Source organism: Anomaloglossus baeobatrachus, chromosome 1 (genome assembly GCF_048569485.1).
Source record: "Anomaloglossus baeobatrachus isolate aAnoBae1 chromosome 1, aAnoBae1.hap1, whole genome shotgun sequence".
Classification (NCBI taxonomy): domain Eukaryota; kingdom Metazoa; phylum Chordata; class Amphibia; order Anura; family Aromobatidae; genus Anomaloglossus; species Anomaloglossus baeobatrachus.
Window position 1 is genome coordinate 300,407,637 of NC_134353.1, and position 13,446 is coordinate 300,421,082.

The following is a 13,446-nucleotide window of genomic DNA, read 5'->3' on the forward strand; positions in this document are numbered from 1 at the left end:
AGTCCAGGCTTCAAATAATGGTGCCCAGAGCCAGCATGTGCACAGATTGAGCTCTCGGCTCAAGATCTCATCTGCGTACGCAGATGAGATCACCCGGCAGCGGACTTAAGGAAGATGGCGCTCAGAGGTGACGCATGCGCAGTTGAGATCTGTTTGTAATTGAGCAGATAGCTTAATCGGCGCATGTGATGCCATATCTTTGAAACCCGCACAGCCAACAGTTTCTGGATGTTGCCTGCCTCACAGCACCCACAGCGCGCATCTGGGAAACCCGCCGCATCACCCACAAAATCATCCTACTCCACTACCGCCCCTGCCTCCTGTGACCCCGCTCCACCACCGCTGCTGCCCCCACCAGTAAAATACCACTGTATTATAAGACTGACTCAATTTTTCTTTTTAGCTTTTTTCCCTCTAAATTTGGGGTGCATCTTATAAAATGAAAAATACGGTACTTATATAATAAAAAGGTACTCCGTGCACAAATTGGCCAATTAATTTATTCCCACCAGCCACGACAAAGCAACCTTTCTCTGGAGGGACGGTAACCATTTCAGATATACCTTTCCTGGGTCAAAAGACTACAACTTCTAAAGGTCAGTTAGTAACTAATGAGAAATAAAATCAGCCTTAGGGTTCCTTTCCACTTGTGATTTCTATGTGCAAGTGCGTTCCAATAAAACATCAGATCGCACTCGCACCAGTGTTAATCATTGAATCAGTATCCTCTTGCCTTTTATTTCTCGACACGAATCATGCTCTTGGTGCAATCGCAGCATACTTTGTTATGCAGCGAGTCTTGGCTCACGCACCCCCATGCAAGCCTATGGGAGCGTGTGAAACATCGCACTGCACTCGCATGTTATGCAACTGCAATGCGATATATGCAGAGACAGACAGCGGAGGAGATGGGAGAAAGTGTTTCCTCCCTCTTCTCCGAGGCTGTGATATGATCGCAAGATAGCATCACAGTTGCATGACCCTCGGCTGACGCACACAGCAGAGGCTCATTAGCATATCACTTCTGATGCTCTCTTATCGAAAGCTGTATGCAAGTGGAAAAGAGCCCTTAGACTGATGGAAGGAGTGATCAGCTAACTAAGGAGGTAGTCACCACCACCAAGAGTATACTAACAAATAAAAAAAAACTGACCAACACCTAAGAAAATGAAGCAAGAGTGAACAGGTACACGCTGCTGTGACTGTTCTATACAGAGTGCAGCAGCATACTATACCTAGCACATATATCTTAGAACCACATATGTTTTGCTAGTTATTGAATATTGTTAATATGTCACTCTAGGTTACATTAAAGTATCTGACAAGGGCTTAATCTCTGCAGTTACCAGTGTTTACAAACTACAAAAGATGAAAAACTTGAGGGAAAAAAGCAAAGTATCTAAATCTAATCAGTTATTGGTTCAGGGCAAAGTCATGAATAATTAGCGCATTGCTATAAATTTATCACTTAAAAAAAAAAGAAGTATTCGTGGATTTATTTCATGTTTACCATCCTTGATATCGCTTAATTTAAAAGGGAATCTGTCAGTAGGAATTCACCCTAACTATTTATATCCGCATCAAGTCCTTTCAAATGCAAGTCTAGCAATACCTTTACATGGCCAATCCATTCCTCTATTACTGAGAAATCAGCATTTGAATTGATATGTAAATGAGGCTGTAGATCTGAAGCTTCAGTCACTCCAGCTTTATTCCCTGCCCACTTCTGTTTGAGACAACCTCTATGCTTTGTCAGTTAAGCAGGAGGAGGCGGAGCTGAGGGAGGGAATAGACCTGGAGTGACAGAGGCTTCAGAACTGCAGACTCCTTTACATATCTATGCAAATTCTAGTTTCTCAGTAATGGAGGAATGGGCTAGCCATGTAAAGGTATTGCTGGACTTGTATTTCAAAGAGCTACATGCAGATATAAAGAATTTTGGGCGGTGAAATACTGCTGACAGATTCCCTTTAAGAAATCCAACCTTGAAAGGTTTTACAATATGCTACAAACTGTACAAAGAAAATCTCCCAAAACTGACTGTTTTCAAAATGCAATCCTAATTTCACTTTACTTAATTTGGTAGTTAAAAAAAAACCCCAAACCCCCCCCAAAAAATAACTTTTTAACAACTATAGAAAAGTAGTATTTTCTAAACAGATTTGTTGCATTATGGGGATCTAACGTGCTGATCTTCTAATTATTGCATTCTAGGGAGCCAGTTATTGTCAACCAGCTGTAAGTTATAATATCTAAAGACTCACAATATAGTTAAATAACATTTCATATTCACTAATGTGTTCAATCCCACCTACATTATTAGAGTTGAACAAAATGATTTGCACTACCTTGGTCCTACAGCTAATGGTTGTTGAGGACAAAGGAATTCTTAAATCCTGTGTCCAGCATCCCACTAATTAGTCTCTGCGACATGATGACTTCGTAGGACCTAGTAAACGCAAGAAGCCCCACGAATGCTGAGCCCAGAATCCAGAATGGCATTCGGACCAGGGAAATATGAATCTTTTTGCTCATATAAAATGATTATGTAATAAACATTTGCACTGCAGCCTATTAATGTACAAACTAGTGCAAATTCCGTAACATGCTGTAAACATGTTAAAGGTTTAATCTTTTTATAACCTTGTTTCTATAAACAAACAATGGTCGTGTCTATGTGCTGAATACTATGAAAGAACAATATATCACATACTGCTATCCTACAAGAAAACACATCTATTAGCCACTAAAATGTCAAAAAATAAATTATTCCAACTAGAAAGATCTCAAACCATAAAAGGAAGAAAAACTACATTAGCCACATCATTTTGGCGATTTAGTTTTATTTTTTCCCATCTGCCATGGCTATGATTTGCTGGAGGGAGACTGATGCCAGAACGGATCCTACACCTTGCCATTGTTCATAACAGGGCTCCTTTGCGAAAACAGTACAAAGGCCCTTTGCACTCCATTAATGTGCTTGTCAAAAAAGGAGTTTGCTGCGTTGGAGGTGAATGTGGGACGATTACATCTTAGGCCCCCGTACGGCTGCATAGGTTGGACCAATCGCACGTCTGTCAGTCTTACAAATCAGTTGATATGCTGGATCCTTGTAAACACTGCATAATGTATTTTTTATCCGGCTTTCCAGTTTTGTAGTAGAAACTGGGGCAAGGGCCAGAAAACAACTAAAGCCACTTTTTTTGCATCAGTTAAAGCACAAATAACTGCTGCAGATGGGCCGAATATGTGGAAAAACAATTTTCGTCAAATGATGTGTTGGGATGGCTCAGCAGAGCACTTTTATGCAGTCAAATACCTTAGTTTGTGTTGTTTTTGCAATATTTTCAATACCTACATCATCAACACCAGTAAAGGTGATTTCTTTTTGAGGTTAAATCTGATATGAGGAGCATTTTTTTTATTAAGGAGACTTTAAAGGGGGGCACCATCGGGTTGCCTGATGCAGCAGTCCAAGGTATCTCTCTGGTGGCTACATTTTGCCACCTTGCATAGTGGAATTTGGCCGTTCTCTGAGCTGACTGTCAAGCTGACAACCAGCTCAGAGAAGATGCATCGTAGTTTCTCAGCAATCATTTCCACTTGTGTCTTTTAGGGTACCGTACACTAAGTGACCCCACCAGCGATCTTACCTGGCAGGGATCGTTGGTGCGTCGCTACATGGTCGCTAGTGAGCTGTCAATCAGGCAGATCTCCACAGCGATCAGAGATCAGCCACCTGTGTAACGACGCTGTGCTTCGTAACTATGGTACACATCGGGTTACTAAGCAACGCGCTTTGCTTGGATACCTGATATGTACCTTGCTTTCCAACATCCGCAGCTGCCAGAAGCCGGCTCCCTGCACATTCAGATCGTTGGCTCCCACTGTTAAACACAGCGATGTGTGCTTCACAGCGGGGAAGCAACAACCAAAAAATGGTCCAGGACATTTGACCAGGGCAACGACCGGCAACCTCACAGCAGGGGCCAGGTCGTTGCTGGCTGTCCCACACAGCGACATCGCTAGCAAGATCGCTGTTGCGTCACAAAAACCGTGACTCAGCAGCGATGTCGCTAGCGATGTCGCTTAGTGAGACGTGGCCTTTAGACCTGAGTAAAATTGAAGCCCTGACTGCCAGTAATTTTAGGCCAGGACTAAGTTAGTAGGGTGATCAGGACAGCGGATTGTATTGTAATTAGGGGAAGTGGGACGGGGGGGGGGGTAAAAAAAAAAAAATATGAGTACACAGTACGGGGAGAGAGGGTGTACGGAACTGTATACTGACAATACTGGTATTGAGAGCGATATTGTTTACAGACACATTATAGGGAGCTAATAGGGGGGAGGAGATTTGAGTACACAGTATGGGGAGCGAGGGGGGGAATGTATGTCACCTAGAGTGACTGTAGACTTTCATTTTAAACCTGGACAAGCCTTTTAATTAAAAAATGAAGCACTGTAGCATGCCCAATCCTAACAGCGCATAATACACTCCCCGTCAGGATTCAGCAGCTTGCTGGTTCCAGCAGTCATCACAAAGGCCACTTCACACATATGCGATTTTCATACCTATGCTCATGTGATAACTGGCTTTTCTCCCTACGTCTCTGTTTTTCACTGAGCATTGAAAGAATTAGGAAGAGCAGCTAGTAGGCACATGACAACTAATGAAACTAATGGGCGGGTCATCAAAAGGAAGTCTTATCCTGGGTGCTGGAAAACCTACATACACCTCCACTATAAAACTCAAGAAATATAATAATAGAATCAAATTTTATCTATGCCATCTAAGCTATCTTATCTCAGAGGGAAAGATGCGATCTCACCCATGGTTTTTATTGTTAATTCTCATACAAAAGCAGCTTTAACTGCTGTCAGGAATTACAGTCAAAGCCTGCAAATCCTCCTCTTTTCCCACTTTTTCTATAAGAAGGTGCTATCAATCACTGTATGTGGGCAGGAAAAGGCTTTTGTTATCTTTTCAGTAATTAGCTTTTACTATAAAAAACATTTAAGCTAATAGAAAATAACACGTATTCCCATATTCAGATCCATCAGACATTCTCAAATACATATTATAGTCCATTTCGGTCATCAAAGTGATTAAAGTATATAAATTACTGGTAAATATATCCTGTATAAAATGATGGCTTCCCTTTTATCAAATTGGTGCAATTATTCTAAGAAATGACAAAAAAAAACTTACAAAGTAAAAAATGACCTGAACAGGCATTTTTGGCTTGAGAACAATGGCATTTTTGAAAGTATGTATGTAAAACGCAGTATTTCACCACATCGTTCTACATACTACAGGTAGACTCAAGTAAATTAAATGGCTAGATTTTAAAGGAAGCTCATTGTATTAGACACTTGTGTACACCCCAGCTAAAAAGTAGGAGTTTCTTACATACAAGAAGAGAGGTCTATTAAAACCGTAATCTTAATTATCAAGGTATATCAATTTCTCATAGCAATTTCTGGAGCTAAGGCACATTGAGGGTCGAAAGAGTCTTTAAAAGTTGACAGCATTGGCGTGCTTCTTGCAAAGTGGTTTATCCTTCTTCGAGAAGAACGTCTGGCCCTCCAGACTCGCACAACAAACCTAGTGGGAAGAGCAAATGACACCTCAAAAAATGTTACTCCCATGAATATGCAGAAACAAAGTATGTGTGTGCTTTGTATCTTTGCCCAAAGTAATGCACTATATTTTCTATCTTTGTGTAAGGTATAGTAAGGCATGGTTAGGGAATTGTATTACAGTTTTTTTTCTGGCTATGATATGACCATGATTATTTATGATTAGTATGATATATGAGCAATATTAGGTGGAATTATTTGAGCACTGTATGTTAGCATTATCTGGTTTTGTGTATTATTGTAATATTTCGAAAATGATTAGAAGCTTTCTTTGGGCATTGTGCTTTTTGAGCAAAGTATGGTGGTATTATCTAGGCACTATCAATCTGCTTCCATAACATACATCAAGAAGTTTGAAAAGATTGTACAAACTTATGAATGAGGAAAAACACTTTTTGCAAACAAAACAATGGCAGATTATTTTCTTCAAACACTGATGATGTGAACCACAAAGGGCATGTCTTTATATATTTAACTAAAGCTCTACAATCAATAGAGATGATTGAATCAGTTTCATGCAATGCCAGTCTCAGCAAATTCGAATAATTTGCAATTCAATTAAATAGCCAAAAAAAGCTAGCTAACTATTTATACGTTGTTGAAGATTGCATCAGTCACAAAAGGTTGACATGACATCATGCGCTATTGCACGGGCTTCCCCATAGTGACTTGTAGTTATCATTCAGAAGCGACTATCATAGCCTCTACAAAAGACTAAGCAGGGAACACGGCAGCCGTTTTAGGGTAGGATAGTGGAAAGACATCAGAGCTCACAGTTAATCTATAGAAATAAGGAAAGTCCTAAAGCATTGGACAAATACTCTATACTGTAATATGTTGAATAACTGCAGCAGTGATATATATATATATATATATATATATATATCATATTGTATTGTATTGTATTGTATATGTATGGTCAGAATAGTAGTCTTTGAATAATGCAGAGATTCAATTGTTGTGGAAAGAAATAGGAGGCATGCCAACGGCAGCAACGACAGACTCCGTGTGATTGATCAGTGATAGGGTGTAGCCGGTATCTGTCCTGCTGGTTTGGATTACAATTGCACAATTTTTCTTCATGATAAATGCACTATAAAGCAGAAGCAAGACAGTATGATCATTTCTACAGGAAGAAAAATTCTGAAATCAGTGTAACTAAGGGACATTGTTCCTCCTTGTCACAACCAACAGTACTAAGTATTTGCAATTTATTATTCAATTGATTTTTGTGAAGAGGACATTTTTTTTTTAATAATGCAGAAGAAAATTCCCCAAAACCGAGCCATTTAACCACAACTGTGCATCTCAACCACCGTGTAACACAAGTTTTTTTTTTGGCACATCTTTTTAACTAGTCAAATTTTATATTCATACAGCCCATGCCAATACAGTGAACTTTTGCATGTGCTGGCTTTTTGAATGTGTAGCTACCTATTAGTCCAATTTGACCGTACATACCACAACTTTACTACTCAACTACCTAGCATTGATTATGGGTTTTAATGGGCAAGGGTTGACTGATCAGGGTTGAAAAGTTTGTTAAAACTGTTATCAGGGACTTTGGTTATTTTTTTTGTTAACTACCTGCCTGTTCTGCTCAGCGCTGATCTCTGCTGGCTCAGAGCAGTCATGGACCGCACCCTCTAGCAATTCTGCTGCTTCATCTAACCACCAGCTCTTCCTCTACTGGTCTGCCCTGTCTTAAGGCTTCACTGCACAGATCATGCTGATTGACAGCTGGTTCACCGCAAGCCATAGAATCACAGTCAGGAGCAGTCCGTGCCAACTCTAAGCCAGCAGAAATTGGCGCTAGGCAGAAAAATCAGGTAGTTACCAATTACCTTTCTGTTCTTACCTTCATATAAAAAAAATAAGCAAAGTCCCAAATTACCATTTTAGTTATGATGTTCAAATGTATGCTAAAAAAAAAAAAAAAAAAAAAAAAAAAAAGTCATTAGCAATGGACGGTTCGGTGTAAATAAAAAAAAATAAATAAAAATACCATGGCTAAGCATTTGGGAATTGATAACAGCAGCAGAAGGACCACCACTGGTACCAGCAATTTAGGCAGAAGCAGGATGATGGTATCTCTAACAGCAACACCTTTAGTAAGTCACTGTTCTGCACAGAACATTCTTCCTGATCTTAAAAATGACTAAGAGGGATAATTTTTGGACATTATTATAAATTTAAAAAGACATAAAAAGTCTGTCAATGCACTTTGTTATTAAATGGGTTGTTGGTTACTACCAGGTTATGATCTGATCTAAGGCAAGTTCACTTGGGTATTAAGAATGTATTTGCGTTAAGTTTGAAAAGGACTGGATGCAATCTCAAGACACCTCAGGGCATATGTATCTTGTTAAGGTAATTGGAGTAAGTGCAATTCGTTGTCAATTTATTTGCAGTGAGTGGCAAATCAAAGTTTGGAGAAAAATATACTGAACCATGCAAATTTGAATTTCAAAAGATTTCTACTATTCAATGGTTATAACATTTTTCCTTTTAAAAAGGGAATTTGTCAGCAGGTTTTTGCTACGTAACCTGAAGACAGCAGGAGATAGAGGCTGACATACAGAGTTCAATGATGTGTTATTTATTACCGTGCGGTTTAGTTATGGTGAAGATTTTATCCCCTGGGATTATCGTTGCCTGGACTACACTAGTCTAATCATGCTTCCCCTCTGATTAGCACTTCTGTCTATAGACTTTGTACATGGAGAACCTGGTGCATTGCTAAATCTAAAAGCTCTGTGCCACAAATACTGCACCCATTGAGCCAAGTGACACATCGTTGGATTCAGAGTCTCTTTGCCTACATTGTGCTGCTCTCAGATGAAGTAGCAAAAACCTGCTGTCAGATTCCCTTTAAAGAGAAAAGAGCAAATGGTAAGTCAAGTTTTTACGTTAAACTTATTATTTATTTTTTGGGATGGTTTTTATTATCTTCATAACACAAATAGTAAAAAAATTTAAGTATTGCAATTTTCACTCAGATATTCTAGGCTCACACTTTGTTGGGCGCTGCGTCCAATAGGCAATTGAATCTGATACATTTGAAAGCATATGAAATCTTATTTGCATGTAAAACACACATGTGTAGTAGGCTACTAGTATCTAAACTAATACTTACAGAGCAGACAAAGCAAGTGTTATGCCAAGTATGACCAAGAGCTTCAAGGAATCGATCTCCAGCTTCAATAGGAAATTCACATCCATGACACATGGTACCAAACAAGGAATAATAATCTGAACAATTAAAAAGAATATTTAATAGAAAATTTCGGATGTATGAACAGTATTAACAAAAAAATTCCTTGTTGTGTATTGTAGTGATTTTTTTGTATGAAAAACTAAAAATCACGTCTTCCTGCTTATGTTAAGCTGAGTACTGCGTGAATTTCCAGAGAAAATGAGTAGATTGTTATCTGGAAAGAGCATAAACAGCAATGATAGGATGCAGACCTTTACAATGAAATCACATCATTGTCATCGGAGGCCCAGGGTCATCAATCTGTACAGGAAAAGGCACTGCTCTACCTCACCACCACAATAATAATGACTATACTGAAGCCTATGAATAACTTATATTGGGGCCCAAAATCCTCAGAGGAAAATATATTCTTCCAGAGTAATACTAGTTCAAGAACTTTAACTAGATGAGGGAGAGTCAGATGTTAGAGTAGTATCACTTACAGACGTTCTACTGTAAATATATGTGATCATTATCTAATGAAACCTTAGAATGAGAGAACAGCACATGCTGATTATCATTTCTTTGCTATATCTGTACCATTTCTGTAACATACATCTAAGAAAATATATTGCTCCCTAAAGCGCTTGGAAAGTGATTTAGGTAAATAGGAAGAACAGCAGCGGGGAAATCCAATTCCCTGTGTCTGCCCTCAAGAAATGAATCATCCGAATGTCTGTCTACCTAAGATTGGTAAACCAGGAATAAATTATATGTACACATTAAAACACACGACATGCATATGTCCCCTATACTGCTCTATGACTAATATTTTTTACATTGAAAATCTATTTATGCATCCATGTTTCCACATTATATCTCTGTGTCTTAATGCATCCTCCAGCGTTATGTTTTTTCCCATCCCTGTGTTAGGCATCACGTATGTATGTGTAATGCTCACCGCTTGGCATCTTCACCTGTCTGCACTCCTGCTCTGGCACCATGTAACATCATTTATACCCTGTCGGTTGGATGGCAGTTTTCATTTGAAGCCTATGAGACTTCAGAGCCTCATCCTGATTTCCCATATACTCGTACATGCATTAAGATCTTAAAAAGTAACCTATGCTTCACACAAGACCCACTGTGGGATTTGGCTGGTAATAACTGCAGCCACACTGTGCCAGAAGGGGCTGAAAACCGGTAAAGATGGCATATGTAACTACATGTATCACACTTACATACGTGATCCCTAACAGAGCTAACCGTACCCCTCCCCCCCCGCTGGAGTGGTGCATAACGGAGGTAGTTAAGGATTTCTTGTCTTTGACATACATACCAGTCTCACAATAAGGATCTCCATCTTCCAAATGGAAGACGCTATTCCGGATAGGAGTCTGACAGACAACGCATACAAAACAGGAGACATGCCAGGTCTGCTTCAAAGCATTGATGACTTCCTGCAATGATCAAAAGAAAGACGTGATGATCAATAAATGATATGGATATAAATTGTGGACAGGGGGTTATTCTGTTAAGCATTTGATATACTACAGAAAAAAAATGCTCAGCTTTCATTCCTGAGTCTTAAGAACTCGTTACATGAGAATCTCATTAATAATAGAAGCACCCACAACCGAGCTGATGCTTCATTTTTAAGAAGTGTTTATTTCTGGTAATTGTGCAGATTCATTTTCCAGATCAATACATTTATGATTTTGAAGGTGTCAGGATGTACAGGAGGTACCAACCTTCACAAAAAGACATCAGAAACTATGTCCCAATCAAAGTATTTTAAAGTGAACCTGACAGCAGATACATGCTATCATTATACACAAATGCAGGGAGAGACCTGTCAATCCAGGTCAGTGGGTGGAGAAAAGCCCTGGAGAACCGCCTATCCGGCTTGGCTTTTAATGCATGATATTCACTGAAACACCTGGCTGAGTTCCTACAGCCAGTGTATCCTACATGGTGCCTGTGAATCAGGCTGTGTGCATCATTTCTAAGGTTCCCTTTAATGATCAGAAGACAATGCACAGCCTTCAGAGAGCTGGAAGATTTAAAGAATGTTGAAATGCTATGATAGTATATAAAATGGTTGTACACTCAGACCAAGGATACAGAAAGAAAAGATGTGAGAAAAAGTGTGCATCAAGTGATTGTTAAAAGAAAAAAAATTAAACTTTTGATAGTTGTGATACCTTTTAATGACTAACTAAAATAAAATGAGATGATGTTACAAAGCAAGCTTTTGAGACTTCTCAGGTCTGGTCATCATGCCTGGTATCAGGCATGGTACCATGCCTGATGAAGAGACCTGAGAGGTCTCAAAAGCTTGCTTTGTAACATCATCTCATTGTATTTTAGTTCGTCATTAAAAGGTATCACAACTACAAAAATTTTAATTTTGTTTCTCTCACTGAGAGCAATCAATCAAGTGATTGTATTACAGCATATGCAACAAAAGTGCTATGTCTGTGTCACGTGTTTACATTGGTTTTGTCCTTGCTCTGCTGTGATTTACAGACATATTTTTAATGGGAAATATTTAGGTACAGCCCTGCTAGGACCTTCTTTCCTAATTCAGGATAAACTTTCAATTAACCAAAAGTTGTTTTTTAGGTGTGTGAAATAAACAGATGTTAAAAAAAAAAAAAACAAAACACCCTTTCTTTCCCACTGGTTACAGCATGGCCTCTATGCCACTGCTCTGGTCATTGTTGATGACATGACGTCTATGATGCAGGCTAACAGTGCAAGTGAAGTTACAACCCAATGACTGGGCTCAGCAGCTCATGCGGTCTACATCAGCAGAGAAGGTGAGTCCAGTGATTAGCTGCAGCATTCGTGCGTGATGATGACATAATGTCACTATTGCAGACTATTAACAAAGACAAGAGCAGTGACTTTTCTGGATCCGGGGACGGTTAGGAACTGCTACATTTATTATTTTACACATTCACAAGCCTTTGGACTAACTAATGGTTTATCTTGGACAACCACTTTAATGCAATCACCGCAGAACTACATTTGTCTTCAAAGAGAACCGTTGCCCACAACGCAAAAGGGAAGCTGTGGGCAACGGTTAGAGTAAATATAGAAAATATAGTATTGGGCTATGCCACATGTGTGCAGCCCTAATAACATTGATTTTACCAGTCAGAAAAGGGTCCGTGGAGCCTCTGTTAGGAGTCTCGACAGAAAGTAGCCAGATATCCCTCTGGGAAGGACCTAGCCAAGGAGTGTCTCTATAGGAGACCACCATAACCACCATATTAAGTGGCCCTTTTAGTCAATATCCAACTCTTTGACGAGTTTAAAGATATGACAAGGGAAATACCAAGGCCAGGTATTCATCCACAGACAGCTGTTTCGGGGTATTGCCCCTCATCAGTGTGGAGTAGGATTCTGGCTAGGTGGGAGCAATGCCTAGTAGACCAGCAAGACAAAACAATAACTGATCTCGAGGAGACCAGCCAGAGAAAACACTGCCGGCAGCCAGCAAAGGCGCTCAACACAGTGAAATCCTAGGTGCATTGCCCCCTGGGAAGTATGCAAATCAAAAAAGGGTCCGTGGAGCCTCTGTTAGGAGTCTCAACACAGAAAATAGCCAGATATACCTCCGGGAAGGACCTAGCCAAGGAGTGGCTCTTTTTAAGGAGACCACCATAACTACCATTGATTTTATCAGAACACATTTAATAATACAAGACACTGTGGTTTTCTATAAGGACTGCACATTTTTTTCAAGTAAAAAAAGATCACTGTGGCATGAATGTAACACTCGCCAATAGTCACCTGCACCACAGAAACATAGCTGTATCACCATGTGCAGCAAATACCGCAATAATAATAATAATACCGCATCGAAGAATAACATGCGGACAGCAAAAAACCAATGTTTTAAAAATATTAAAATCTTTTCATAGACAAAAAAGGGCGAAATTTTTGCCATATGGTCTCATTTCATATATAAGATTTTTTTTATATTTTTAACAGTTGTTTGTCTTATATTTGCTGAATGCCTTTTATTCTTTGATAGGGTATAACATTTAATGGCATTGAAATATACAGCAGCTTCAGGATTTTATGCATTGGCGAGTGCCGCATTCATCTTTTCTAGCTGCAAAAAAATTCACTCTGAAAGGTTTCTGATTTTGTCTCTAAGTATTGTCAAAGTCAGAATGGGAATAAATGTGCTGGAAATGCAGTCTTGTCTAAAGGACTGTAAGGATTGTCTGGTTTTCAGAACAGAAGTGAAGCTAGGGGGTGACAGCAGACACAAAGCACTGCTCCACCACACTTGATATAGCAGAATACTATATTTTCTGTCTGGGCCACTATTTCACAATACTTAAAAAGCAAGTTATGTGAATTACTGTAAAATGTCAAAAAAGTACAAAAATTTACAAAATCGGAATTTTGCTGGCATAAAATCAAGCACTTTGCAAATGTTAACTATACACCATTATTTAACAGACTGATGCCCAATAACTTCCCAAGTGTTACACCCTTCCATCCCACACCATTCAGCTGAGCTATCGAGGCGCTGCAAACTGTTTAGGCTGCTTATAAACTGGTGTGTAGCAAATGCTCTCTATGCTTAG

General features: G+C 39.3%; 1 protein-coding gene across 1 annotated transcript in view; it reads right to left on the bottom strand.

Moving 5' to 3' along the window:
- Positions 1-4,093: 4,093 nt before the first annotated feature.
- PDLIM5 (PDZ and LIM domain 5) overlaps positions 4,094-13,446 on the bottom strand; it is a 256,555-nt gene continuing 247,202 nt past the window's right edge. Inside the window, exons 11-13 of the mRNA XM_075351036.1 lie at positions 10,176-10,296; positions 8,777-8,892; positions 4,094-5,605 (exon numbers count right to left, since the gene is read on the bottom strand). Of these exons, the coding sequence (XP_075207151.1) occupies positions 5,516-5,605; positions 8,777-8,892; positions 10,176-10,296 (327 nt within the window). The 3' untranslated portion in view covers positions 4,094-5,515. The remainder of the gene's footprint in view (positions 5,606-8,776; positions 8,893-10,175; positions 10,297-13,446) is intronic.